The sequence below is a fragment of the Coffea arabica genome, chromosome 2c (assembly GCF_036785885.1).
Source record: "Coffea arabica cultivar ET-39 chromosome 2c, Coffea Arabica ET-39 HiFi, whole genome shotgun sequence".
Lineage (NCBI taxonomy): Eukaryota > Viridiplantae > Streptophyta > Magnoliopsida > Gentianales > Rubiaceae > Coffea > Coffea arabica.
The window spans coordinates 69,030,955-69,057,228 of NC_092312.1; the positions used below are offsets into that span (position 1 = coordinate 69,030,955).

Consider the following 26,274-nt stretch of genomic DNA (forward strand, 5'->3'; position numbering starts at 1 on the left):
TAGGTCTAAAGCTTTTTTGGATAATTTCAAAAACCTCTCCTAAGGTTTATAACAATTTCATTTAACTTTTCTAATGTTTTAAAAATTACACCTATTTCCCCTGCTCATTTAAAATGATAATACTAATCTTAATATTTTAATAAAATTTCCTTGTTGCCATCTTTATACAAATGACGGATTTTATAATTTGTTTCCTATTCCCTTCTATTTCATTTCTCTTATATTTCATTAGAAATATAGAAGAACTATCAATATTGTCCCAAACCTCCATCTTGATCAAATTTAAATTAGTATTATTTTTTATAGCTTTTAATATCATTTAATTTTTTTTGCAACTCTTTTTTTTATATCAAAATCAAGAATAAATCAACAATAATTAAAAAGAGTGGATCAACATCACTACCAAACCATGATAGTTCCATCATTTAACTAGTCCATAAACTTTTCTTCAAAAAAAAAAAGTCCACAAGTTAAAAAAAAAAAAGATATCAACTTTTTCTCTATCTAAAAAAAAAATCTATATCCCCAATAAAGTACTAGGATATTCATTAAATTTTTTACCCTATTTTAAGGTTTGATTACCAAAAGTATCAAATTAAGGGTAATAAATATAATTTTTAAAAGTTTGAGAGAACTAAGTGAAACAGTCATAGTCAGATGCCTCGGGTGAATTTCTGAAATTTTGGCGGGCTTTTTATGGCGGGCTTAAACCTTAGTCACAGTGCACTCCCCTTCTTCATTTACTTCTGTGGTTCCACCCTCCCGTCGATCTTCCGTGGTTTTCCGAACAAACGCCACCGCCGCACGTAGCCCTCCTCCCCTGCTCCTCATCTGCTGACCCTCTCTACCCAGCGCGCCAGTCCTCCATCGGAAATTACCTCCGCCATTCTCCTCTTCCTCGGATAGTCTCAGCCACTCCACCTCCTCTGCCGCCGTCGTTGTCTTCCTCCGTCTCAGCTCGTCATTTGCCTCCAATGTCTCTCCCTCATTCATGCGGTTAGCTTGTTATGATTCTTTTTTTTTCTTTCTATTTTTTAAAAGCATTTTTGGGTGCCCTTGATAAAAGTGAAGTGCAGATTATTCTAGAAATGTACACTAGATTAATATGTAGAATGGGATTTTGAAATCTGGTGCTCTGAATCAAACTCTAGAATTTTGAAATGTTAAAATGTGATGTCGGCTGAAGTGCAATAGGTTTTCGAATTGTGATCAAAAGCTATTTTTAGGGGAAAATGTCAAAAAAGAAAACTTTGAATTGGGGCTATTTAATACAAACATCTGATTGTGGGATAGAATCCTTGTTTGCGTTTTGCACGAGTTGTGTGGTAATTGTGCTGCAATAGTTTGCCAATCCAAGAAAAAAATCTATCTTTGGGAAAATTGAAGCTTATTTTATTATTTTATGTTCTTTTATTGTCAATCCAAAAATAGTTATTGTTTCATGGGAAAATAATTAATTTTTTTGAATTTTTTTCGGTAACTTTTGAGTTTTTTTTTTTTTTTTTTGACTTTTTAGTAGGTGGGAGTTTCAATGGTTAAGATTGTCTTGCTGATTCTATTATCCCTCACTTCAGAAACTATATTCTTGATCGCCCAAAAACTTTGAACTTTTTGTTTCAAATTCTCTTTTGCCCTTTCATTTCTTAGTTCTCACCCTTCCTCTGTTAGATTTTTTTTTTAAAAGTTCACATTCTTGATCATATATGGTAATGGGTTTTGGTTGAATGGAATCCTAGTAAGCTAATTATTATCACTAATTTGACCACTATTACTCTTTACTAAAGTATTTCTTGTGCTTTTGATGGAAGGATTTAGTATCTAAATGTAAATCTTTCAAAAGTAAGAAATATTGGTGGAATTAGAGGAATATCGTACTTGACCAATTTTGAATATAGTGACATATGATTAAGTTTTTGAATTGGAACATAACTTGAAAAAGTTGTCTTACTTGGGGACTTTGGAGTAAATGCCCAAAATTCAACATGAATTTATAGAAGGGCACCAATTTCTCACTAGCAATATTGAAAAAAGTTGCCACCATATTTCAATTTCACGAATTAGGTGTTCACTAAATAAATGTTGATAAAGTATACTTAGATCAAAATGCAGTTTGTATAAACCGTGCAGGGATGTACGTAGACAATGTGCAATTGAGAGGTGATACAATCAAAATAAATTTCTTTTTTCAACAAAAGAAAACAATTTGCTTTTTTTTTTGGTTGTTGACAAACGATTTGTTTAACAATTTATTTTAAGTGCATATTTTAATCTATTCATTATCTCTTCCATATAAATAATCTATATGCTTCATGGTGTTATTTTGTACTTTAACTTCCTTTGGAACAGTAGTTTTGATTGGAGACAAACTTTAGTACTTGACAAAGGTACGTGATTATTTAATTTGTAAAACTACTGACATTATAAATTCGTATTGAGACCAAACATTGATGACACCTGTTGATTGTTGTTTATCACTTATTGCTTTATTACAATACTTATACATTGGATCAATATCATGACCATGATGACTTATCAAAAGATCATATTGAGACCATGATGTGTTTTATTGCAAAGTTGTGCATGTGAACTAGCACAAACATATGCAAGCCAACAACTTTGGAATCTGACTATTGCTACTTCACAGATTTGGTAGGTAGATTTTCAAAAAGACAATACACTGGTGGCCATTCAAAGTGATAATTTTATATAACAATATCAAAATATGGTCTCATAGCCTTGTGAGAATTTAAACCCCAGGTACAAAATTTGGGTTTAACAGAGTTTAAGAGTTTGCTAAGGTTATCTAATAGCCTTGTAACTCTCAAAGAACGCAACTTATTTTTGGGGATTGGTTGGGTATTTTGTTTTTGGGCTTTGGAACGAAGTTTAGGTTCTGTTTGGAGAATTATAAACCACTTTTACTGGGAATGATTTACTCTTGTTCTGTTGTATGATTAATCTGTTTCAACCAGAGATGGCATGCCTGATTAATATATATTTGTTTGCCTGTGCAGGTTGCAAATGAATTAGTAGCTGAATTTGCAAATCCTAACAATAGTCTTTCATCTGTAGATCAGGTTTGTCGATTTGTTCTTTTTTTTTTTATCATTACTTGCTTTCAGTTTCTGCAATTTCTAGTACCTAACACAGATGATAAACATGAAAGGTTCTAAATTTTGTAACCTTCCATCTATGATTGAAATTTAACATGGCTTATGCTTTTTGTTCATTTGAAGTTGCATAGAAATATCAAACAGCAGCTCAATAAAGCCAAAAGGATAAGAAACAAGTATTGGTTCTGTCCACCGTTAAAGATTTGATAAATGAGCAATTATTACCAACTACCTTTGGATAAAATGAAGCAAAGCAACTATCTGTCTTGGATGAAATAAACTATTTGAGTCTACTAATTTTGGAGTACTCAACTAACCTGCTCATTTGCTGCTTGGCAGAAAGAAACTACATAAATGATTTTTTAATAATAGTTACTTGTGGTAATTTATGCTATTTAAAATATTTTTTATCTTACATTCACTGATTAAATGTCAATTATCAGGATATGTTAACCATGTCCTTGCAGCGTCCCATAGTAGTCCTACTATATTGGGGAGGCAAAATTATTTTGTCAGGAGAATCTATAGCGTATGATCCTCCGATTTGCCAAAAAGTTCTCATACTGAAGGAACGAATAGGTTATGATGAGTTGGTTAATAGGATCTATAATGCCATGAAACTGGACCGAGATAAATTTAGAGTCCACTTGACATTTAGAAACAGAGTAGAATATGGCAATGGCTTTGCCATATTATTTGGTATGCCACTGATGAATGACAAAGGAGTTGATGTATTCTACTACCTGAAAAGTTCAACACCAGAATATGCAGCTGAGATTTACATTGATGTTGAGGACCAACAGCATGTTGACCAGACAAACATACAGTTGGCCCTAAATACATATGCACAATTGAACTCCTCGAATATTGCATCCCAACTGGTCCAACCCTTTGTAGGTGGTACAGGAGGCAAATATGCTGCCCAATTTGCACCATCAATCAGTGCGGCCCCTCTAGCATCCAATGTGAATCGTAATAGAAGTAGTGGGCGCTACAATGAGAGCCATACCATCCAGAGGCAGTTGTCTTGGTTGACTAAGCTTGCAGAAAATCAGCACTCGGAACTACCTACATTCTCTGCTCCCTCCACAGGTGAGCCTATTGATCTGATAATTGATGAAGTAGATTCTGAACCGGAACCAAGTGATGATGATTCTGGTGATGATAACCTTGCCAATGATGGATCAGGCTATGCCGGGGATGGTCAAGCAAATGATCATATAGCATGTGATGAAGGTTCACCTTGGCCCTCTAATGTGACACCATCACTTTGGGATGATGCCAGTGTTAGTGCAACATTGCCGTTTGATGGGGGAAATGGAGGTCATGCAGAGCACTTGAATGTGTGGAACGAGCATACCATGGACCTACGGTTGGGGATGTTATTTGACAGCAAGAAGCATGTTTCTAGAGCTGTGAAATTATGGTCAATCAAGCAAAATAGAGAATATGAAGTTTGTGAGAGCAAACAAAATACGTGGTTTGTAAAGTGTAAGAACCGAAGCTCCCACCCACCTTGCAATTGGCAGTTAAGGGCAACTCTGTGGCATACTCAGATGATGTGGATGATTGTTTCTTTTGTCAAGAGCCACACTTGTGTTCGAGTCTCCAACAGCATTGACCATATGCAGTTATCTTCTAATATAGTAGTCGAGTATATCATGCATCACCTTAAGAGTTGTCCTATTTACCGTATTAAAGAAATTCAGGCAGCAATTAAGGAAATGTTTCACATTGATATTTCATATAGGAAGGCATGGTATGCTCGGCGTAGGGCTATTGATCTGGTGTACGGTGATTGGCCAACGTCCGTTTCTCAACTGCCTAAATACATGAAGGAATTAGTTGCAACCAACCCAGGTACTGCTGTAGTGTGGATGCATCACCCTCATAGCCATGATGGGAATTTCATATTTGACTATGTATTTTGGGCTTTTGCTCCTGCTATTCAAGCATTTCCACATCTAAAGCCGGTTGTATGTGTTGATGGGACTTTTATGAAGGGCCCATACAAAGCCAAGTTACTTACAGCCGTTGGAATTGATGCCAATAATCATCACCTACCTCTTGCTTTTGCATTGGTCGATGAAGAAAGTAATCGAAGCTGGAAATGGTTTATGAGACAGCTTAGAGTTCATGTATGTCATGATATACAGGGGATTTGTGTCATATCAAATTGTCACAAAGGCATCATAAATGCCATGAAGACGCTAGATGATTGGAGGGAACCAGTGGCAATGCATCGTTTTTGTTTGGATCATGTGCTGAGCGAGTTCACCCAAAAATTCAAAAACCGTAGGTATTAATTTTGCATTGCACTTTTTCTATTCCATTATTTAAAAATGCATCTTCATATGCTTTTTGATGTCATGTTGAAATTGTCTAGATTGAAGAATCTGTGCTGGCTTGCTGGAGATGCCCGACAAGAATATAAGTTTGACAAATTCATGAATCAAATATGGGAACTGAATCCCAAAGCCCATGAGTGGTTGATGAAAAAGGCAGTCGAACCCAGCCAGTGGGCACTGTCCAAAGATGGCGGATACCGATGGGGCATCACATCAACAAACATGGCAGAATACTTCAACAATGCCTTTAGGGATGCTCGTTATTTGCCAATAAAGGCATGTGTTGAGTTTACATTCAATCAGACCATGGAACTCTTTTTGGAGAGTCGAAAATTGCTAAGTGATTGCCGATATCCTCTGCCAAAGTATTCTTGGGACAAGTATGTTGCCAATCATCATAAAGCAAGAGGGCATGAAGTGCAGATTTTCCACGAGGCCAATGGCTTTTACAGGGTTGTCACAGCTCGTCGGCCAGATAAAAGAGGAGGAAATCCACACTACGTCAATTTTCGACTGGGCACATGCAGTTGTCAGAAGTGGAAAGAATTACGATTCCCTTGTTCTCATGTGATAGCTACGTACTATAGTTTAGGTATGAATCCAACAAAGCTGATTGGAGAAGTGCACACATTGGATGCATATGTGCAGACCTATTCGGGTAAATTTCAACCTTTAAGGCATCCTAGATATTGGGCAGATGTAGATTGCAATTTTACCATACTGTCCACTAGATTGGCAAAGAAGTGACTAACTAGAGTTAAAACTGCAAGGATACACAAAAAAAATGGACAGCCTTTATCCAAGATGTGCCAAGGCGATGCAGTCATTGTTTTGCTGTTGGTCACAATGTTTCGAACTATCCATTTTGACTCATAGGGATTATTAAAGAGTGCCAGACATGAGTCTTTTTAACTCGAAGTTTATACATGGTCATTTCTGTTTATATGTAGTTGGCTGACTTTCTTTCAGTTGTCCACGGATCATGTATTTTGCTTTCTAATTCAGAACTTTCATCAGTCGATGTTGCTCATACCTTCGGGCTAAGTTATTATGTGTTTACATATGGCCATTCCACACTAATATTCAATGTTTGCTGTCATGATGCCATTTTTAATTGTATGATGTTGAATGTTTTGTTGGACAGGTTTGTATCTTTGAGGTATTGATTTAAAACCAAACGAAACTCTGCCTTTTTTTTGAGTGGAAATTAAGACACAATCAATTTTATATTTTGCGTGGCATGATTGTGGTACTTTACTGTATATCAATGTTGTGGCATTCTGTTGTATATGCAGCAATATGTGCATCATATCCACTGTTATCATATAAATTGGGCAAATTTCACTTTACCTCCTTGTGGTTTAATATTTTTTTACATAAACCCCCTATGATTTTAAAAGTTATACATAATCCTACCATGGTATGGATTAAAGTATCAAATTGACGAAAATGATCATTCGTAACGGAATCACCTAAAATGTCAAAAATATCTTTATATGAAGTTGAAAATTATTTATTAACTAAGGGGGGTTATGTGTATATTTTAAAAATTATAAGGAAGTTATATGGTAAAATACAAAAATCATATGGTGTTAGTATGTTATGTATTTATAAGGGTAATTTCGATATTTTTAAAAGTTTCGTTACGAATAATTATTTCCATCACTTTAATATTTTAATTCAAATCATGAGGGGGTTATGTATAGCTTTTAAAACTATAGAGGGGTTATGTAAAAAAACACTAAATCATAGGGGGTAAAAGTGGAATTTGCCCTATAAAATTAGCTTTGTTAATTTTCCATATGCCAGCAGGCCATTGTATTTTCAGATTTTGTTTGCTTTTTAAGGTAGTTTGTCTATCCAAATGACTGACATAGACAACCATCCAAGTTTAACATAGTTATTTTCGCCTTACAACAATGCTCAAGTTAAATACAAAAACTATAAGTGCTGGCCTCTTCAGAACTTTGTTTTATGTCAAGTCGGTTTATGTTGCTTCTATTTTCATATTTTGACAGCGATTTTTCCCCTTACTATGAGAGATGGAAGTTCATCTTTCTTAAAATACTTGCAGTTATATGAAAAATGAGAAAATTTTTAATTAGGGAATTGGCTAATCATAAATCTGCCCATTTTACTTATTAACAAGAAGAAAAAGAAAGATCTGCATGATATATATACATTCCCTAAAACAACAAAAGGGAAAAAAAAAACCATCTTTATAAGCCCTTAATATGCATTTTTCTCCCAAAAATTAAAATAGGGTTAGTAAATTTTGTTTAATAACCAAAATTGGTATTAGTGATCAATAGAAGAGAAGTGATTTAGTTGACTATTAAAGAAAACAGGAAGCCTCTCTAGTTTGCTTGAATGGCAAGGCAATTTTGGTGAACCAAAACAAGTTTTAATGGAGAAAATAAGAGAAAAACGAAAGAAAGTTATATCTAAACTTTTTACTATATTTTATGATGAGTGTAGCATACTTTCTCATTTAGTCATGCTATATAATATATCCTTTTGAAAAGTTCTAGTGTTTTATCTCAGCAGATTACAATGCAAATTTTTTGTCCATGAAGAAGCAAACTTCTATATAAAGTGGGCATGTTAATCAAGTTTAGCGTGTCAAAGTAGGAGTAAAAATGGGTCGATTAATTCTCATCTGGGCTGCCTTAATGGGGTTGTTTCTCCTCTTGTCAGTCTCTAGATCAGAAACAGAAGAAGTAAGGCAAGCCTTAGTCAGATTCATGATCCAAATTTCTCCTGGAAACATTAACAGGAGTGCAAACTGGGGCTGGAATTTAACCTCAGACCCCTGCATTTGGCAAGGAGTTGTTTGCAACGCAATATCGAAGAGTGTCAGAATTATACATCTAGACAAGCTCAATCTCATTGGAGTTCTTGATGCTAATTCTCTCTGTGTAGCAAAATCACTAACTCACTTGAGCCTGAATCACAACCAAATCGTCGGAAATTTACCTGAAGGGATATCAAACTGTAGCCAACTAAGGCGCCTATTCATAAGAGGAAACAATTTCTCAGGTATCCTTCCAGGTTCCCTTTCCAAATTAAGCAATTTAATAATGCTTGATATCTCAAGCAATGGTTTCTCTGGGGAGCTACCTGATTTGCCGCGAATCTCAGGCCTAGTTGGCTTTCTTGCTGATAACAATGATCTAAGTGGAAGAATTCCTGAGTTTAACTACTTGAATCTTCGAGCATTCAATGTCTCGTACAACAATTTTAGTGGTCCAATTCCTGATGTCCATGGCCATTTCAATGCAAGCAGCTTTTCAGGTAATCCTGGATTATGTGGAAAGCCACTGCAAACGCCTTGCCCAAGCCCTCCTCCATCTTGATGGGGAACACCTGATTTGAAGTCTTTACCATGCATTTTTGGCGAATTAGCTAGTTCTTGAAGAAAATTGTTAACTTTTCTCTTGGACTAATGCTTCTGGCATGCAGCACGATTAAAGGTCACTATGGTTATTCTTGATTTGATCTTTTTAGCCATTAATTCATACAACAATATTGAAACCTTCTATACAAAGCTGCTTTGAGTTTTCAAATATATGATTGTTACATCCTTCAAGTATGATAAACAAGCATGTGGATGGACAAAATCCCGTTACCAAAATTTGTCCTCAAGTCATACAATTTTAAGATTATTATTTAAACATGAAACATCATGAATTAAGTTTTGTTCTTTGGTCTTAATTGAGAAAGCACATCCAAATGTTACTCTTTATCATTATTATAAGGTGGCACTATGATTTTCATAAATCTTGCACCTTTGCCCGGTTTTCTATTGAATGGAGCGCCTGATTTCAGCTATATCATTAATGATGTATCAGCAGCCTTTTGGGGTTCGATACTCCCTTGTTTTCAGTCTTTCATATGAGTTGTCAAAAAATACATACAATGATGATCAGATTCTTTCACCCAATTTCAAATGAGTAATTACCAAAATAAAAGAAGTAGATGAACTATTGCAACATTATATAGACTAATTTTCCCGCTCAAGTAGGCTTGAATTTATAAGCACTTCCTATTTAGACCTTGGTACTATCCCTATAACTTTTGTTGCTTGGTGAATTCAATGGCGGAGCCAGAAAAAAAAATTCTCAGTGGGGAGCAAAAGCAACTTCAAAATTTTTTACCTACTCTTTTTATAGTTTTTTAAGTTAAAAAAAATAAAATAAAATTTACCAACAAGTATAAATGATGCATATATTCCATGAAAAACATAAAAAAAAACTCAAAATTATTAATGTAATAATAATTTTATTTCAAAAAGCAAGCTAAACTGTTTACAATTGCTCACGACGAGTTTTCATATTTTGATAACGGTTTACAACCTTCTCATTCTGAATTTCAAGAAGTATATTTTTCTCAATGTAAGTAATTAAATAATCATTCATCCAAGTATCTCCCATTCTATTTCGTAACCGATTCTTCACTACATTTATAGCTGAAAAAGCGCTCTTTACGATAGCTGTAACAGCAAGCAAAATCAAAGACAACTTTAGGAACATATAAACTAATGGATATACAAAACTTCAAGGGACATATTTGAAATTATATCAAAACTTTATGGGTACTATAGAGATTTAAACAAGGCAGTGGATTCCCGTGCCCCCACGTTAGATCCGCCCCTGATGATCCTTTTGTCATTGATTGAATAAAATTAACTTGCTTACCTAAGAAAAGTCAGATAGGATTGTTTTCATTCCATGCAATAGGAAATGCTATTAACTAGAATGGATTCGTGATAAGTTTGTTACATTTTGGGGGTGTTACTTTTCTTGTATTTCCATCTCAGAAGCCTTTGTGTTATTTTTGTTTGTTAAACTAAAGATTCTTACAATTGTGGGATCACTATAGTTTCATCCGTTCCCATTGGTACCTATCACTGTTGGAAATGACCATATTGGGAATTTGCTCAAACCAGAAAATATTAACATGTGCAACTAAAACATGCAATAATGCTACAAAGACCATATGGTCTTGAGTGTAAGATTTGGCTCTGCTGAAGAGTCAAACTAGTTAGATAATGAAATTTAAGTTTGAATACGAATTAAGTATGCTAAGATTTATCCAATCATATGTCAGGTACTCGAAAACTCCGCTTTGATGAAGAACAAAAACACCTGGTTTGAAAGATGAAATGTACCACAAAGATCAAACCATTCAGAGGAATGCATAGTGTTACACAATCTTTCCCTTTGTGGGTACTTTTGATTTCTTCTTGCTGTTTTATATCTGACTTTTCTTAGGGGAGGGGTGAGATTTACAACTACTTTGGGAGTTGAGAATAGAAAAGAAAAGAAAAGAAGAGAAAGCTCTGAAGTTATGAAAAAAAAAAGAGAGAAAAGAAGATATTTAGTTTTGATGTTATTTGGGAGTTTAGGAAAAAGATGAAATGATATTGCATACATAATGTCAATAAAATTTTGTTTAATAGACAGTTATGTATAAAAGTGGTATTTTATAAAAATTGCTCCAAGTTTTTTGTTGTTTAAGTATAGCTGCCAGAGTGATCCATCCAAATCTTTCCATTTCCTTTTTTTTTTTTTCAATTTGCTCCACAACTCCCCAACATCAAAAAAGAATTATCTTCTCTCACTTGGTTTTCTTTTCCCATCAAATCTAAGCATTAAGAAGCAGGAAGGTGATAAGGAGAACTTTTTCTTTCCTTTGAAGGAAGGTGATAAGGTGATTAGAGTACAAAATTTTTAATTCTTGGAATCTCAACCCTAACTACTACCCTAACTACTAGAACAAACTCTCCTCGGCTTAACTTTCTTTGTTTCCACAAAATACCAAAAGGGATTGGATCTGGTAAAGAGATTCTCAAGCCAGCTGGTCTCCGTGTGGATCTGGGCCGAACTTATTGGGTCTGGGAACATGCTTTAAAGGATCTTTGAAGATCTAAACATGAACCACGTGCCCAGATTCCTCCAGATAGTGTTCATCTTGACTTACGGTGCACTTTAATTTGGTAGGCTCAGACGGCCCAGATCTGCTTTTCGGCTGTTGGTGTCTGACGTAGGCCAACCCTTGTGCCCATTAACACTAATGAAAAATCATTAACCCTAATCATGACTAGAGTAAGGAACTGAATCTGAATTTTGAAGTCTGGATTCTGAAATCTGAATACTGAAACAATTAATTTGCTGAATTTTAAGCACTAAAAAAAATATATGATAAAGATTTATAACTGAATGCTTAATAAGTTAAATTTGACAAATTTGCCCTTATATCTTTTCATCTAAAAAAAAAATAGAACCTATGATTTAACTACCTAAAAATGTTATGTATGAAAAAATGACAATATTTATTTTTAAATCAAATTAATATAAAAGATGAAATATATTATATGAGGAGTATGGAGAAGATGTGAAAATCATTCAAATGGGAGAAAAAAGAAATAGAGAATCATTACATAGAGAATATTAGATTGTTTAATTTAGATAAGAATTTTGAACATAATTAACAAACATGGGTAGATTTGGTAGATAAGATAAGGTAATTGAAATAATTCTATTGATTTTTATCAAAATTAAGCATTCAATTAAGATTTTTGTGCTGAAAAAAATACACACAAGTTCAGCACTACTTAACAAATTCATCAAATAATTTTTTATTTATCAAACACTCAAAACATCTGAATGTCTGAAAAAATTTAGATTCAGCACTTTTTTATGTTATCAAACAGACTCTTAGTATTTCTTGTCTTGTAATCTGAAAGGTTAAATGCTGTTTTTTGAAAAAAAAAAAAAAAAAAAATTTACCCTTCCACCCACTCTCACATTCTTCCTACTCCCAACTATAATTTGATAACGAATAGATCTCTAAAAGTCGTACTCTGATCACAGGATTAAATGCTGCTTGAGCAGAATTATCATACAAGAATACTCATTATGAAAGGCATGATTCTGTCTCAATTTAGGGGACAAAAAGAAAAAGTATGAGGATCCTCACATTCTCTCCTTAATGAGAGATTATTCTTAAAACGCACGTGAATTGACCTTTGTTGATCATTTTAATTGATCTTAAGCAACTGATTAATGAGCACTTAGCAATTAATTATGAATCCTTGCACTTGAAGATGCAATAAGTGTCATCTTGAAGGTATGAAACATACAATTACTCCTTAGCCGTTGGGAGGAGTGGTGCTTGAACATATGCAAAATTTAACGCCTTCCATGAGATGGTCATTCAAGCTTTCAAAGGCGTGGTATTGGCGTGGGGTTTCGTGTAATTAGTGTCTAAGGCTCCGTTTGATAACACTGAATCTAATATTTGAATTCTGAAATCTGAATTCTGAATACTGAAATAATTAATTTGCTGAATTTTAAGCACTGAAAAGAGATATATGAATGTCTGAATCTTAATGCTGAATCTATTTATACTGTTTGATAAATATTCATAACTTAATGCTTAATAAGCTAAATTGTACAATTTTGTCCTTCTATCTTTTAATCCAAAAAGGAAATAGAACCTATGATTTAATTAACTTAAAATTGTTAGGTATGAAAATGACAATGATTGTGAAGAGCAATGCATACAATGACAATGTTTCTTTGTGTGGGAAAAGGGTATGGTTTCATTGTTTTGAGAATGGGAAAACGACCTTTTAATACTCCAAAAGCACGTTCAATTACATTTCTCCATCTTGCATGTGCTTGGTTAAAGCGTTCTTCTTTCGATTTTGGACGAGAAGCATTTCAAAAATCAGACAACCAATATCTAATATTTCGATATGGTGTCATAAAGCCACGTGTGTGTGGATAAGCTACATCTCATAAATAATATTTATCTGCACAAAAAAATATATATCAAAATATAAATATTTGTGGATGAAAATTACTTCAAAAAAATACTATTGTTAAAAAAATTTTTGAATAGAGAATATTAGGTTGTTTTGTTTAATTAGATAAGGATTTTGAATAGAAAATATTAGGTTGTTAATCAGATAAGGATTTTGAATGTAATTGACAAACAGGGATATATTTGGTAGATAAGATAAAATAGTTGAAGTAAATCTCTTGATTCTTATCAAATTAAGCATTCAGCTACGATTCTTGTGCTGAAAAAAATACATACAAATTCAGCACTACTTAATAAGTTCAACAGGTGAATTTTTATTTATCAAACACTCACAACATCTGAATGTCTGAATAAATTCAGTTTCAGCACTTTTTTATATTATCAAACAGGCACTAAAAAGACAAATAGAAGGCGTGATGTCTAGTAGGGTCATGAGTACTGCAATGCTTTCCATACGAATTACTTACCCCCTCTGTGGAGTTCCTGTCTGGCATTTTTCTAGACCATGAAAAAACTAAAACTATAACATCTAATTATTGTAGTTTCTTATTTCTTTTTTTTTTTAAAAACGTACTCCTAAGATATTTTCTTGGATTTCTTTTCAAAAAGAAAATTTCTAGGATTTTTAGCAACTATATAACTCAATTACATTGACTAGAATTTTCTTTAGAAATAATTAAAATGCTGATTCAATTAGGTACGGTTTTGGATGAATTCTTTCATTTCGCAATTTGTTAGTGTTTTGGCACACCATATTCATAGGAGTTTTGGATGGAATCTTGGCCTTCTTACCGAAACAAGAATCAGTAAAGAAACAATTCTTTCTCGAAATATCCAAACAAGATAGTGTTAAGAATTCTTCAAAGAAAAGTAGCCAAGAAAATCTTTCACACTACTAACTCGTGTACTTTGTCATTTTTTATGTACATATATGCAAGAAAGATGATTCTAACCATATTTATATACATGTTTTGTGCTTCCTAGTTGGAAGATTATGGCTCATCTTATAAACAAATGCATATTTCTTTTTGGCCATTCTTATTACCAACTAGATCACAATTTTGCTAAATTAGGCTAGGTATAATTAAGTAGAAAATTTTTTGAGGGTTTAATTTGTTAGCAAATTTAACAAACTGCAAATTCCCCCTTTTGAAGCAATGAAGACAATTGCTTTCAGATATATGCTTAGACAAGAGTTCATCCGACACATCAAATCGAGTGGAAATTACTCTATTTTTAAAATTAAATACCGGATCATTGGCAAATTCTGTGGTAAATAGACCATGACTTTGAGATTTATCCTTCTCAATCTTGATAATGAAATCTCATCCTATATAATATAATTATGCCTTGAAATGATTCCAAAGAAAACCCTAGAAAGGCACATTATTTTTTTCTTTGTTATCAAGCAAAGCAAGAAGCCATGCATGTGTTAGAAGAACAAACAAATAGAGTGCAAGACAACCAATATGTAGTTTATTATCCTAAATCACATATTGCAATCTCAGTTTCGTTGAATCTGTCAAACTCCAATCTTAATTATTTGCTTGGCGTAGATCTCAATGCATTTCGTCTCTGATGTCATCTTCTCTTTCTACCTTTCACTCCCACCTTTACCCAAATTTTTGGAATGTTTTGAGGCCATTTTCAAGCTAAGGTGGGGTTTTAGGGCTTGAACCTTCTTGGTTATGCATATACTATAATGCACAAATCAGTGGAATTAAATTTGCAACTTGTTAACTTGAAGGGCTTCTACTTTGCTGCCTTTTATTTTTTTTTTCTTTTGTTTTTTTTTTTTGTTTTTGGTTAATTCAATAGATTAGATTAAAGACCACACTGTCCAAACATGTTAATCTAAGTCAACGGTTTGAGCTGTAACCTTAACTGGTTGCGCACGGGCTTCCTGATTTTGCATAATATAATTATAATCAGATTTCAAATACGAGTCAAATACATGCAAATTGTGTGTCATTAATTGGAGACCTACGGTCATACAAATTGCTTTGTAGTCATGAATTGTAGACCTACGGTCATACAAATTGCTTTGTTTCAATGTCAAGATGCCTATAGGCATCAATATAAACTACTTCCAAGTCCGCATTACACAAAAACTAGATGAAACAAGGATCCCTTGTGTGTCTGTCCGTCTACATATATATATATATATATATATATATATATATATATATATATATACATATATATATGTATGTATGTATAGAAACAAAACTAATATTTTCAATACGACAAACGTTAGTAGGTGACAGCAATATCATAACAAACTTGAGAGGTAATGAAATTTTCCTTTGATCGATACGGTGTACGAGGAAAACAAGCAAAACCAGCATTTTATTTGGATAGAAACAAATGGGAATAAAAGAAAGGTTGTAAGAGAGAACTAAAACTACTTTCTCCATTGTGGTAATTTTAGTTGGACTGGAAAGAAGAGAAAAGAAAAGAAATTAGAAACTTTGTAATGCCATCAACAGATAAGCTAGTTTTTTTTTTTTTTTGGGGGAGGGGGGGGAGAAAATGATTCTTATTCAATGGTAGTTCTTATAAATTCTTCTCTTTGTCCGTCAAACAAGTGTAATAATGGTATATTACGCTTGTGGAAGTGTAACAAATGAATGCTCATAACCTTTTCTTGCTATTCTTTTCCCAAAAATCCCAATAGTCAAATACTTTTTCATCTTTTTTTCTTCGTCTCTTTTCTCTCGTAACTTAAGTTAATCTTCCTTTTCTTTTGAATTTTTTTGCTTAGCTAGCTCTACTATACTCAGAAAGTAGGCATTAAAAGAAAAAAAAAAGAGAAATGTATGATTTTCAACATTGCACCACTACATATATTTTCGCCTTTCAAGTTTCAACCAAATGGAATTGTCATTCTCATTCTAGACCTTAGAAGTTAGAACCCTCTAAACCAAACCACCGCCCATTTTCATCTACCAAAAGATTGGTTTCTTGACTTTGATTCTCACTAAACAGCTAAACAATCGTATTCATTAATTCAAAGTTGCATAATTCGAGGAGCACTTTTCCCTTTAATGGTTTTTTAAGCTTCTAGAGCACATCACCAACCAACAGACCAGGAGACATGCTATCCCAAATAATAACAGTTGACCTTTATGAAGGTAGCAGATTCAATGTACGCTTAAACCAAATTATGGAGTAAGTACTTAAACAATATCCAACTTCCGAGGACAAGCTTTAAAAGAAATTGAATATCACATGTTACTCCATAATTAAGGTTGGCTGATTAATATAGATTTTTAGAAGCCATTGGCAGTTGAGATGAAAAGAGATTTATTAGTTTTAATCAATGAATCACTCCCAATTTCACACACAAACAAAAAAAAAAAAAAAAAAATTTTGTTTGTTAGAACCCGAGTCATACACAAGGCCTGCAGACTTGAATAGCTAATTTGGAAATGTACAAATAAAATCAGACTTTAACGTTTCTTTGCTTCCATTTTCTGGTGATTCGTTTTGGACTTCTTTTCTATTTTTGTGGGGGCTTTTAGTTGTTTGTTTTCAAGATGGAATCTAAGAATTTTATATGATCATAGAAAAATTTACAAGAAGTAGACAACCAGTTAGGACATATTTTATGCACAACTCAACTTTTTGTCTGTTATCCTTTCAAGAATTTTCAATATCCTTCCCCAAATTAGAATCTAAACCTTGAACGAATATTCTCATTAACTTATGTTTTTGTTGATAATTCATTTAATTAATAACCTATAGAGCTGTTCTAATACGATCACACATAATCTTGATACGAGATAAATAATTATTAGGTGTTGATTTGAGCCTGGACTTACTCATAAACTGTTTGTGCAAGTCTAGAATATCAAACTACATAAACCAAAAGGTATTTACTTTGTTAGGAAATTATTAAAGTAATTCTTAATGATGACAACTATATATTTGTAGTATTTCACATCCAAATACTTTCAGCCAACATGGTAAATATTGAATGTCCATCCAAATTAAATGATGCGAATTATAAATGTTAGAACTGCAATAACCATATGGCCATGAACAAATGGAAGGGAAACATAAGTTGGAGTAGGAAAGCAATTATTTGTTGTAAGATATTAGCAAAACAGAAGATGATGATGTACAAATTTGACTCAAAGATTGGACCAAGAATTGCCTTCTGTTGTACAAAATAAGTTAACCTTAGATTCCTTTTCTGAATATATGGATAACAAATAATGAAGCTCGTTGATTTGTACTAGTAGTTGAAATTGACTTCAAACTGTAGAAGGAACAAAGGGAATAGTAACATGTCAAAAAAAAAAAAAGTAAATCTAATACTACATTCAACTAGTAAATGAAAGGGTTTATGCATGAACAATACCAGTGGCCTATATTTATAAATTATATCTCATAATATGACTATTAAGGGTAAATTTACCTATTTATTACATGAAAAGTTAATCTGTATTTAAGAGTTGGAAGAACATCTACAGTCAAGGCAACCAGCTTTTTAACAAGCCCGGATGAGACAAGAAGTTGGCATACAAAAATGACATGCACATGCAGGAAGTAGTTAAAACACACAAATCTCATTCTGTGATTGGACACCACATGCATTTCTATGAGGAAATAAAGACAATGAAAGTAGAAATAATTCTGAGACAGTCCTTGAACTACTACAAACATTTTTGCAATATTCTTTTTTCTTTATCAAGAATTGCACTTGAAATTCTGAAAAAGCAAGCAAAACTTCACAACTTGTAATCTAGAGAAAAGCACTTGCAAGGGCCTATTCACATTGCCTCTCTGTGCTCACACTTTGAAACAACACAATATAGCTTCAGCTCAATCTCTAAAACATCATAGATAGACCCCTCTTGGTATTTGGGGGTTTTTCTAAAAAAAAAAATCTCTTCAGAAGCCAAGCTACAGGCACTCCTTTTTTTTTTTTTGTTTATTTTTGACAGTGAAATTGATAACTTCAGTAGATCTCAATGCATAGGAATTGATCCACCAGCTGCCAAAACTTGCTTCTCCAGCTAAAAAAAATATATATGATAATTGTAAACATGAAATTATTAATTCTGAAAAAAAAAAGGGGTTTCACATGGTTACCTTGAACATTGTTTCAAGCTTGTTCTTCACAAGGGAGTACTCATGCTTTACTAGTTGCAGGCATCTTAAGCACCTATAAATCAATATATTTTATGTTCCACTGTTCATTGATCATTGAGAGTAAACGTTGGTAAACATTAAGTGGGCAGGTGTAAGAATGGTCGCTGTTAAAATTCAAAAACAAGAATTTTCTCTTAAAGTTTTTCTGTGGGCTGCTAAGAGTAAGGACAAGCAATACTAATCTAAAAAACTAACCCTTCAGTGTTCTGTTCTTCACAATAGTTACGGAAGGCAATGCATACTTTTTGAACCCTTTGCGCACCAATGCTGCAGAAAAACAAAAGTTTATTTTCTTCAGTTAAATGATGACTAGGAAGGCAAGAGATCAAGAAAGAAATTGTTGAAGAGATCAAATTATCTGATGTCCTTTGGCCTTCTACAAAATAACCAAATTTATTCCTTAATTTCTCAAAAATAAAGAGTCAGATGAGTATAATGTCATTTCAGATAATTCAGCATTAGTGGTAGAGAAAACCTTGAAAAGTACCTCAAATTCATCATTTGAGGACTGAATTTTTCTAGATGTATTTAGTGGCCTACAGTTCTTTTGTCACATATGGTTCTGATGTATAGAGTTTGGTTTGAACAGGTACAATTACTGTACAGACACAGATGCAGAAGAACTAACTGAAGATGCATCAGTACTCCTCTCCATTTCACGCCGAAGGTGTAGATCAAAAAATCACAACCCTTTGTCTTGAACTTCTAAAGGATCAGAGAAATTAAAGAAGGAAATCCATAAATACATGAGAACTAGCAAATGTTACCTGGAGCTGCTACCCTTCAACTGATGAACATGTGCGTCAACCTTCTTGAAGTCCACAATTTGTTGATTCCTACACAAAGAAACATCAGATTTAGCAAACGTCTGCTAGAAAATAGATCCTCATCGAATATGTTAACAAGTGGAGGAGCAAAACCATTGAAAAATGCCCGGATAATGTAGTGCTTACAGAGTTTTGGAGAGTTCATTGAGAAGCCTCTCAGAATCTTCAAAGAAAAGATACACAACTTCAACCACAAAATCTGGATTGCTTTCATCTTGCAGTTGCTGAAGCTGTTTGAACTGATCGTCAAGAAATCCCTTTTCAAAAACAAAACAGAAATCATAATCAGAATAACCTGATCCAATCAAAGAAGGAAGGCATAATCATGAAATGATCCAAATGATTAAAATGCCTGCTTACCTCTTTGTAGAGGGAGGTTGAGTAGTCTACTAACTGCTTTTGCAACAGAATTACACCATCCATTCTCGTTCTGGCTTTGCAACTGAAGCTCACAGGTACTGTGAAGTAGTGGTTGGAAGCTTATTGAATGAAGACTATATATATAAGCTGTATAAGTTAATATGAACTTGTCCTCTTGGAGCTCTTTATTTTTTTTCTCGGAAAAGCTCAAGACACTGAGAGGGCAGGGCAAGATTTGATGATGAATTCAATGAACTGAGGGGACTGAGTACATTGATGATTGATCCAGTATTGTCTCTGTGTCTGTAGGATTGTCTCCACCCCTTCTTTTTCACTCTCTCCCGGATTTGTTTTCTGTTCTTTTCCTTCCTTCCTCTCTGTCTCACCTCATAATGTTTCGGTAGCAACAAAGAAGTTCGAAATATTAAAAGCTGTTTTGCAAGATCCAGAATATGATGCCATCATGCCACCACTTCTTTGTTTAACATTTTCTTTTAACCATTTCCTTTTAGCAAATTGAAGCCATGAACCCATCATTGGATACATAATAATTAATTTTATATTAAATTTGAAATCAAATTTTATATATATACGATTGTGACAATATATATAAGATTAGCTCTCAATTAAAATGCAAACTATCTGTCATTTTTCTCTCACATTACTTTTTTTTTAAGAATTTTTTCTCTTAATTTTAGTTCCCAACGTCTTAATTTGTCTGTACATGGAGATATGGGCATGAATTGCCAAGCGTGCTAAACTATGTCACATCATATCTCCAAGATTTTCTTCGGCAGATTCTGTCTTTACGGCAAAATTCAACAACTAAAATGCTGTGAAAGTGCATTGTTGTCTTTTCAATACTCGAACATATAATGTGGTGAGTAAGAAATGTAAATCAAGTGTTTTCTGCAACCTAATTGGTTGAATTTTTTATTTGACCCTTAATACATCTAAATCAAGTTGGAGATTTTTTTTTTTTTTTTTTTTTTACATTAAAATGCCATTTGCTAAGAATGCACATATATTTTAGGGATAATATCAGAAACCTCCCCTGAGGTTTCTTGAAATATCACTTAGCTCCCCTCACATTTTGGAAATCTCTCTTACCACCTCTCAAGTGATAATGGGTCAGAAGTCAACAAGAAAATTCATCAGCTGCCAATAATACCCTTTGATCTGCTGTTACCTTATTCAGCTAATAAAAGGAAAAAAATGACAAAAAAAGCAAGCATGCAACTGTATAAAGCCCGGGAAACAATTGCCGCCTAGAAGTTGAGTTTCGTACGTATTGCATGGCGCCATTTTGCTCTGATAAGACGTCTAAATGCCCGGGAACTGAAGAGGAATGAAATACTACTTATAACTGTGATTGTTATTTGTAGCTTGGAGAACAAGTTGAAGCTATCTTTCTGGAAATCTCTCGCTGGATATTGCAAAGGAGGAGAAATATGGCACTCCAATGAATTGCATGCGTTCGGTTGGAGTGAAAGTGATTTTGTCAAAACTAAGATGCACAACAAGTAAAAATCTTCCATTGCTAGTTGATATGATCAACATGTAACAGGAGAAAATGCAGGTGTCATGAACTGTTCTTCATCAGTTGCCTATAATATCTCTGTTTTCTTGTGTTTTTGTGTTTTGTTGGACTTGATGACCGAGTTCCATTGCTAGTTGATAGGATCAACATGTAACGGGAGAAAATGCAGGTGTCATGAACTGTTCTTCATGATTTGCCTATAACATCTCTGTTTTCCTTGTATTTTTGTGTTTTATTGGACTTGATGACCAAGTTTAAGATCCAACCATAGCCTTTGCATGTGATCCTTATATTAAATATTGTTGATGTTCGATGCTATAAAGAATGTTTGATTTGATGAACTATGCTTGACCTTTATTTTATTGGTTCAAAAAAGTTGATGAATATTGAGTTGAAGCTAAGTTGTAATACATAAGAACAGCTTAGCTTTGTAGCTTAAAGCTACAATACATATGACAAGCTCTAAGTGTAGTGTATACAGTTGGTTTGTAGACAAAAGTGAAATTAGAAATGAAAAGCTGGTGTAGTTGAATAGGAAAAAGAAGCTGCTAGAAGGTTCTATTTTGTAACCTGAGTTTGACTTTGAATAAGCATGCGTGTGTTATACTATGTCCTTTGTGAGAATATGTGATCCTTATAGCAACTGATAGAAACTTTTCTTGTGAACACACTGATATGTAGGATGGAAAAAATTATTGCACGTGATATTGTAGTCCATTACATTGGGAAACACTGTCAGAATTCCTAATGTTGATCCAAAAAACTACCAGTATAGTGACCTTCTCGGTGATGTTACTGATAAGGCAATGAATGATTTGCCTGGAAATTTGAACATGCTTATGGATATGAAATGTGCGATTCCTAGGACAACAGGCTTTATGGACATCAGTAGTGACAAATCAGTCCTTAATATGTTCAAACTTCATGAAAAAGATCTTTTTATAAACTTGTTCTTGCTGCACCTGGATATTATTCCTACTACATAAGAGAATATGGTAGACAACAGGAATAACCAACTTCAGCTAATATAGAAAGACATAGGAATCGAAAAAGCTCCTATTCCTATAGTTGACAGTGAGGGTGATAATGAGATTTATGCTTCTAGTTCTGATGAGTCTTGGAAGGATGACATAGATAGTGACTTGGAAGATGTCATAGCTGAAGATAGGGCCTTAATTTCTTCCAGTGATAAGGAGGAAAATGACTTGTCTGATTATGAGGAGATTGAGGATGCACAAGTTGTGCCTAATTCAAAATCTGACCAAGAATCAGATCCTATGAGAGCAATCATGCAGTCAAAAATGTGGACTTACAATCCAAGAGGGGACATTGAGTTTGAGAAAGGGATGCTATTTACCAATGTGGATGCATTTAGAGCAGTGTTAAAGGACTATGCTATTCAGAAAGGATTTCGGTTGGTGAGGTTGAAAAATGAAAAGAGCAGGTGCACTACCAAGTGTGGGACTGAGGGTTGTAATTGGAGGATTCATGCATCCCCAGTTGTTGATACAACCACATTTATGGTTAAGACATATACACCTGAGCATACGTGTGTCATGAATAGGAAAAATTCAGAAGCAACATTAGATTGGATTGCAAAGAACTTAATTTCTGTTATGAGAGATCACCCAGAGATGACAAGTAAGGGAGTAAAGGCTGAAATGCAGAAGCATTGAGTCTTGCCAAGCAGAATGCAAATTTACAGGGCAAAATAGAAAGCCTTGGAACAGATAGAAGGATCACACAGTGAGGCCTATGGAAAGTTACCAAAATATGCTATCCTTTTGAGGATGCACAACCCAGGAAGCATCATGAAAATTCACTATGATAGGCCAAACCTTCTTATAGAGTCTAAATTTCTGAGATTGTTCATCTTTTTCAAGGCACAAAGAGATGGTTTCCTGGCAAGTTGTAGGCCATTTATTGGCTTTGATGGCTGCCATTTGAAAAGTGCATTTGGGGGCATTCTGTTGACTACTGTTACTCTTGATGGGAACAACAGTTTGTTTCCATTAGCTTTTGCTGTTGTAGAGTGTGAAAACAAGGAAGCTTGGAGTTGATTTTTTTACTATTTTCAGGAATTCTTTGGACCATTTCCAGCCAATATTCCACTCATCTTCATGAGTGATAGACAGAAAGTATGTTACCTGGTTGTATGCTTCATGTTTCAGATTTCTTCCATTGCTGTTGTAGTGGCTGAATCAAGTATTTGAAGGAATTTGTTTCTAAAACTTTTGTATAGGAACTCAACCTTGCTTATGAGGAACAAGTGCCTGAAGCTGCTGCACGATATTGCTATTGGCACATCTACTGCAACTTCAAAGTGAAATTTCTAGGATTGCTTCTAAGGAGATTTTTTTAGCAAGCAACTAAAAGCTATGATCTGATAGGACACAATGAGGCTATGGAAAGAATAATGAATGTTAACATAGATGCTTGGAGATATTTAAGAAACATTCCTAAGTGTAATTGGGCAAGGCATGCATTTTCTGTTAAAATTAAGTGTGATCATGTCACCAATAATTTCACAGAATCTTTTAATGCATGGGTTGGAGAACTGAGAGGAAAGAATATACTTGCTCTGGCTGATGGACTGAGGCAAAAATTCATGAAGAAACTACATAATAGGTATCAAAAAGGTTGCACATGGACATCTAGTGTTACTCCACATGTTATTGGTAAGTTGAAGGATATTGCAGCTGAATCAAGAAGGTGTTCACTAACAATAGCAAGTGAGAACACATTTGAAGTAGCAGATGTCGATAAGTCCTGTATAGTCAAGTTGACTGAGAGGACATGTGAATGCAGGGCTTTCCAGTTGACTGGCATTCCTTGCATGCATGCTGCACTAGGAGCTATTTATAGAAGGGAGAAACTGGAAAGTTATTGTGATGCAGCCTTTCCCAATGATCAATATTTGAAAACATATGCATTCATGATCAACCCAATTCCACATATGAATAGGTGGCCTCCTATGGAAGATGTGACACCAGCAATAGTTTTGCCACCACCACTTAGAAGAAGAGCTGGCATACCAAAAAGAAATAGAAGAAGAGCACCTGATGAAGGAGCTCCTGCATCTCAACACAAGAGATCAATCAGTTTCAGGTGCTCTAAGTGTGGTGCATTTGGACATAATAGGAACTTGTTAAGGAGCTCCTGCTGCTCAAAAAAGAGGCAGCAGTACTTCTACAAATTAGGTAGCAAGTCGAAGAGGAAGACTAGGAAGAGGCATTGCCAATACTGAATTAGCAGGATCTGTTCTATGGGTAATTGTAGCAATGTCAAATTACTGAATCTTTATGTATATTAATTCCTTGCAAATGAGCTTAGCTTTTGGTCATGATTTGTCAGGAACATGCACAAGGAAATGTCCCGGTCATTGTATCAAGTCAAGGCAGTAATGGAAGCACTCAAAATCATGTTGTTGGAGCTAATGTTCAACTTAATCATTCTGCCTGCACTAGTACTAATACGAGAAAGGTATAGTTAACCAGAAATTAGTTTCATCACCTATTGCTAACTATTCTAACTGTCAAGGCCATTAGATTAATAGAATTTGTTGCATGCTTCAGAGAGGAGGGCCAAATGCAAGGGTTGGAACTACTGTTGCTAACAACAATAAGAGAGCCAGACCTTCCATTGCTGTTTGTCCACAACAAACTCTAGCAGTCACTTCATCTGCAAGATTTCCAACAGTCACTGCATCTTCAATATCCACTTTAGCTAATACGGGATCTCACATTGACAATAGCAGCATCAGTATGTGGTTCTAATTAGTACGAGTATTATGAGTTTTGCTTAGGGAGACTGATCTGGTATTAGCAATCCTCATCATCTAGAATGATGTTTTTAGATGATGTTTTCTGAGATTCTTGTTGATTGCTACATACTTTTGATTAGTTGTATATGTAACGTATGCCAAGTGGTTAATTACATTCCCAGTCCCAGTGAACAACTAAAAGACATATGTTTTGGTACTTGCTTGGGAAATTGCAATTTACTCTTGCCAAGTATGCTCTACTGGTATCCACAGATCTTGGAACATATGAATTATTACCTTTATGTATGGAATTTGCTAACTTCAAAGATGCCATGCTGTGCTTTTTTTTTTTAACTCTATGACTCTGATTCCTTAGGATTATGTACTGAATATGAACTATTGTTTTCCAATGAACTTAGCAGTAAAGTATTGTTGTTACCTTTAGGAACTTCACCCATGTGCTTAATGCATTTTCTGTCAAGTATGACTTTTGGTATAACATTAATGCAACAAATCTGGGGGGCATACGTATGAAGTAAAACACATCTTCAACTCTTTTTCACTTAGCTTAACATCTTGTCCAACTTACACATGCCTTCTGGTTCTTTCATGCATGACCAGTAAGGCTCCAAACAGCTTGGAACACATCTACTATTACTAGAACAAGAAAGTGTCATTGCTTTAACGATTTGAATGAAAAGATAAATTGCTAAGAGTACAAGATTGATGATGAACAAGAAGGTGATGCATGCATTCTGTTGAGACACAAAGTTACATTCCTGATTTGCTTTCCTCAATGGAAGCACTACAGAATCAGCTTCATTTCTTGTACGCTGCACTTCTTCACCTTCATTTCTTTGGCTCTGGCTCTGTATGTTACCTTCATTTCCTTCATACCACTGGAAGTAGTTGCACTTTGAACAACTAAAATATAGCTTATCCGGATTTCTTTCACTTTCTGAGATTCGTAATGTTGCCTTGCGGTTGCATTTACAATACTGGTTCTTCATGCTTAATGATGAAGGTGATTTGTATGACTGCCCTTCAAAGGATGAGCTAGCCATTTCTTTGCCCAGTTACCTCTTTAAGTTTTGCAGCTATTTCATGCGGTTCCCTCACCTTTTAATACCGCTAGAAGCACTCAAAGTAGCCGTTGCATGTCCAACGGTCATGCAACAGTGCTCATGCCAGAAAAAATTATCTCTAATTCACATTTTCCACCTACTGCAACTTTTTCATGTCACAGGATTCAGTCAAACTAAGAGTATGAAGGGAATTAAAATACTCTCCCTCCTCCAAAATGCATTTTCTATTGTTACTTTTGCTTAGAGGG

At 34.4% G+C, this 26,274-nt stretch overlaps 4 protein-coding genes across 6 annotated transcripts; 3 read left to right on the plus strand and 1 right to left on the minus strand.

The window, feature by feature from the left end:
* Positions 1 to 666: 666 nt before the first annotated feature.
* Positions 667 to 6,548, plus strand: LOC113727559 (uncharacterized). Of its 3 annotated transcripts, XM_027251790.2 has the most exons (5): positions 667 to 996; positions 3,015 to 3,077; positions 3,557 to 4,205; positions 4,302 to 5,412; positions 5,500 to 6,548. In XM_027251790.2, exons 3-5 carry the CDS (start codon positions 3,560 to 3,562, stop codon positions 6,206 to 6,208), a joined length of 2,466 nt encoding a protein of 821 aa, XP_027107591.1. In that variant the 5' UTR covers positions 667 to 996; positions 3,015 to 3,077; positions 3,557 to 3,559; the 3' UTR covers positions 6,209 to 6,548. The 3 variants fall into 3 exon arrangements, with proteins under 3 accessions (XP_027107591.1, XP_027107589.1, XP_027107590.1); XM_027251788.2 differs by having other exon boundaries at positions 3,557 to 5,412; XM_027251789.2 differs by having other exon boundaries at positions 667 to 976; positions 3,557 to 5,412.
* A 1,552-nt stretch (positions 6,549 to 8,100) lies between these two features.
* LOC113724573 (pollen receptor-like kinase 1) lies at positions 8,101 to 8,817 on the plus strand. The gene has a single exon (XM_027247460.1). It carries the CDS (start codon positions 8,101 to 8,103, stop codon positions 8,815 to 8,817), a length of 717 nt encoding a protein of 238 aa, XP_027103261.1.
* A 9,127-nt stretch (positions 8,818 to 17,944) lies between these two features.
* Positions 17,945 to 20,032, minus strand: LOC113727561 (histidine-containing phosphotransfer protein 1). Its single transcript, XM_027251791.2, has 6 exons — positions 19,639 to 20,032; positions 19,405 to 19,535; positions 19,219 to 19,287; positions 18,647 to 18,718; positions 18,392 to 18,464; positions 17,945 to 18,315 (listed from the first exon to the last, which is right to left on the minus strand). The coding sequence occupies exons 1-6, from the start codon at positions 19,699 to 19,701 to the stop codon at positions 18,268 to 18,270; spliced, it is 456 nt and encodes a 151-aa protein (XP_027107592.1). The 5' UTR covers positions 19,702 to 20,032; the 3' UTR covers positions 17,945 to 18,267.
* Positions 20,033 to 23,582: 3,550 nt separating this feature from the next.
* Positions 23,583 to 24,425, plus strand: LOC113724574 (uncharacterized). Its single transcript, XM_027247462.1, has one exon. It carries the CDS (start codon positions 23,583 to 23,585, stop codon positions 24,423 to 24,425), a length of 843 nt encoding a protein of 280 aa, XP_027103263.1.
* Positions 24,426 to 26,274: the final 1,849 nt, after the last annotated feature.

Excerpts from the sequence above, each read along its gene's own strand:
- LOC113724574 (XM_027247462.1), top strand. The coding sequence starts at position 23,583 with ATGGAAAGAATAATGAATGTTAACATAGATGCTTGGAGATATTTAAGA.
- LOC113727559 (XM_027251788.2), top strand. The coding sequence starts at position 3,560 with ATGTTAACCATGTCCTTGCAGCGTCCCATAGTAGTCCTACTATATTGG. Across the intron at positions 5,413-5,499 it reads CAAAAATTCAAAAACCGTAG|ATTGAAGAATCTGTGCTGGC; the intron begins GTATTAATTTTG and ends GAAATTGTCTAG.
- LOC113724573 (XM_027247460.1), top strand. The coding sequence starts at position 8,101 with ATGGGTCGATTAATTCTCATCTGGGCTGCCTTAATGGGGTTGTTTCTC.
- LOC113727561 (XM_027251791.2), bottom strand. The coding sequence starts at position 19,701 with ATGGATGGTGTAATTCTGTTGCAAAAGCAGTTAGTAGACTACTCAACC. Across the intron at positions 19,536-19,638 it reads CAACCTCCCTCTACAAAGAG|GGATTTCTTGACGATCAGTT; the intron begins GTAAGCAGGCAT and ends GTTTTTGAAAAG. Across the intron at positions 18,316-18,391 it reads AGCTTGAAACAATGTTCAAG|CTGGAGAAGCAAGTTTTGGC; the intron begins GTAACCATGTGA and ends TATTTTTTTTAG.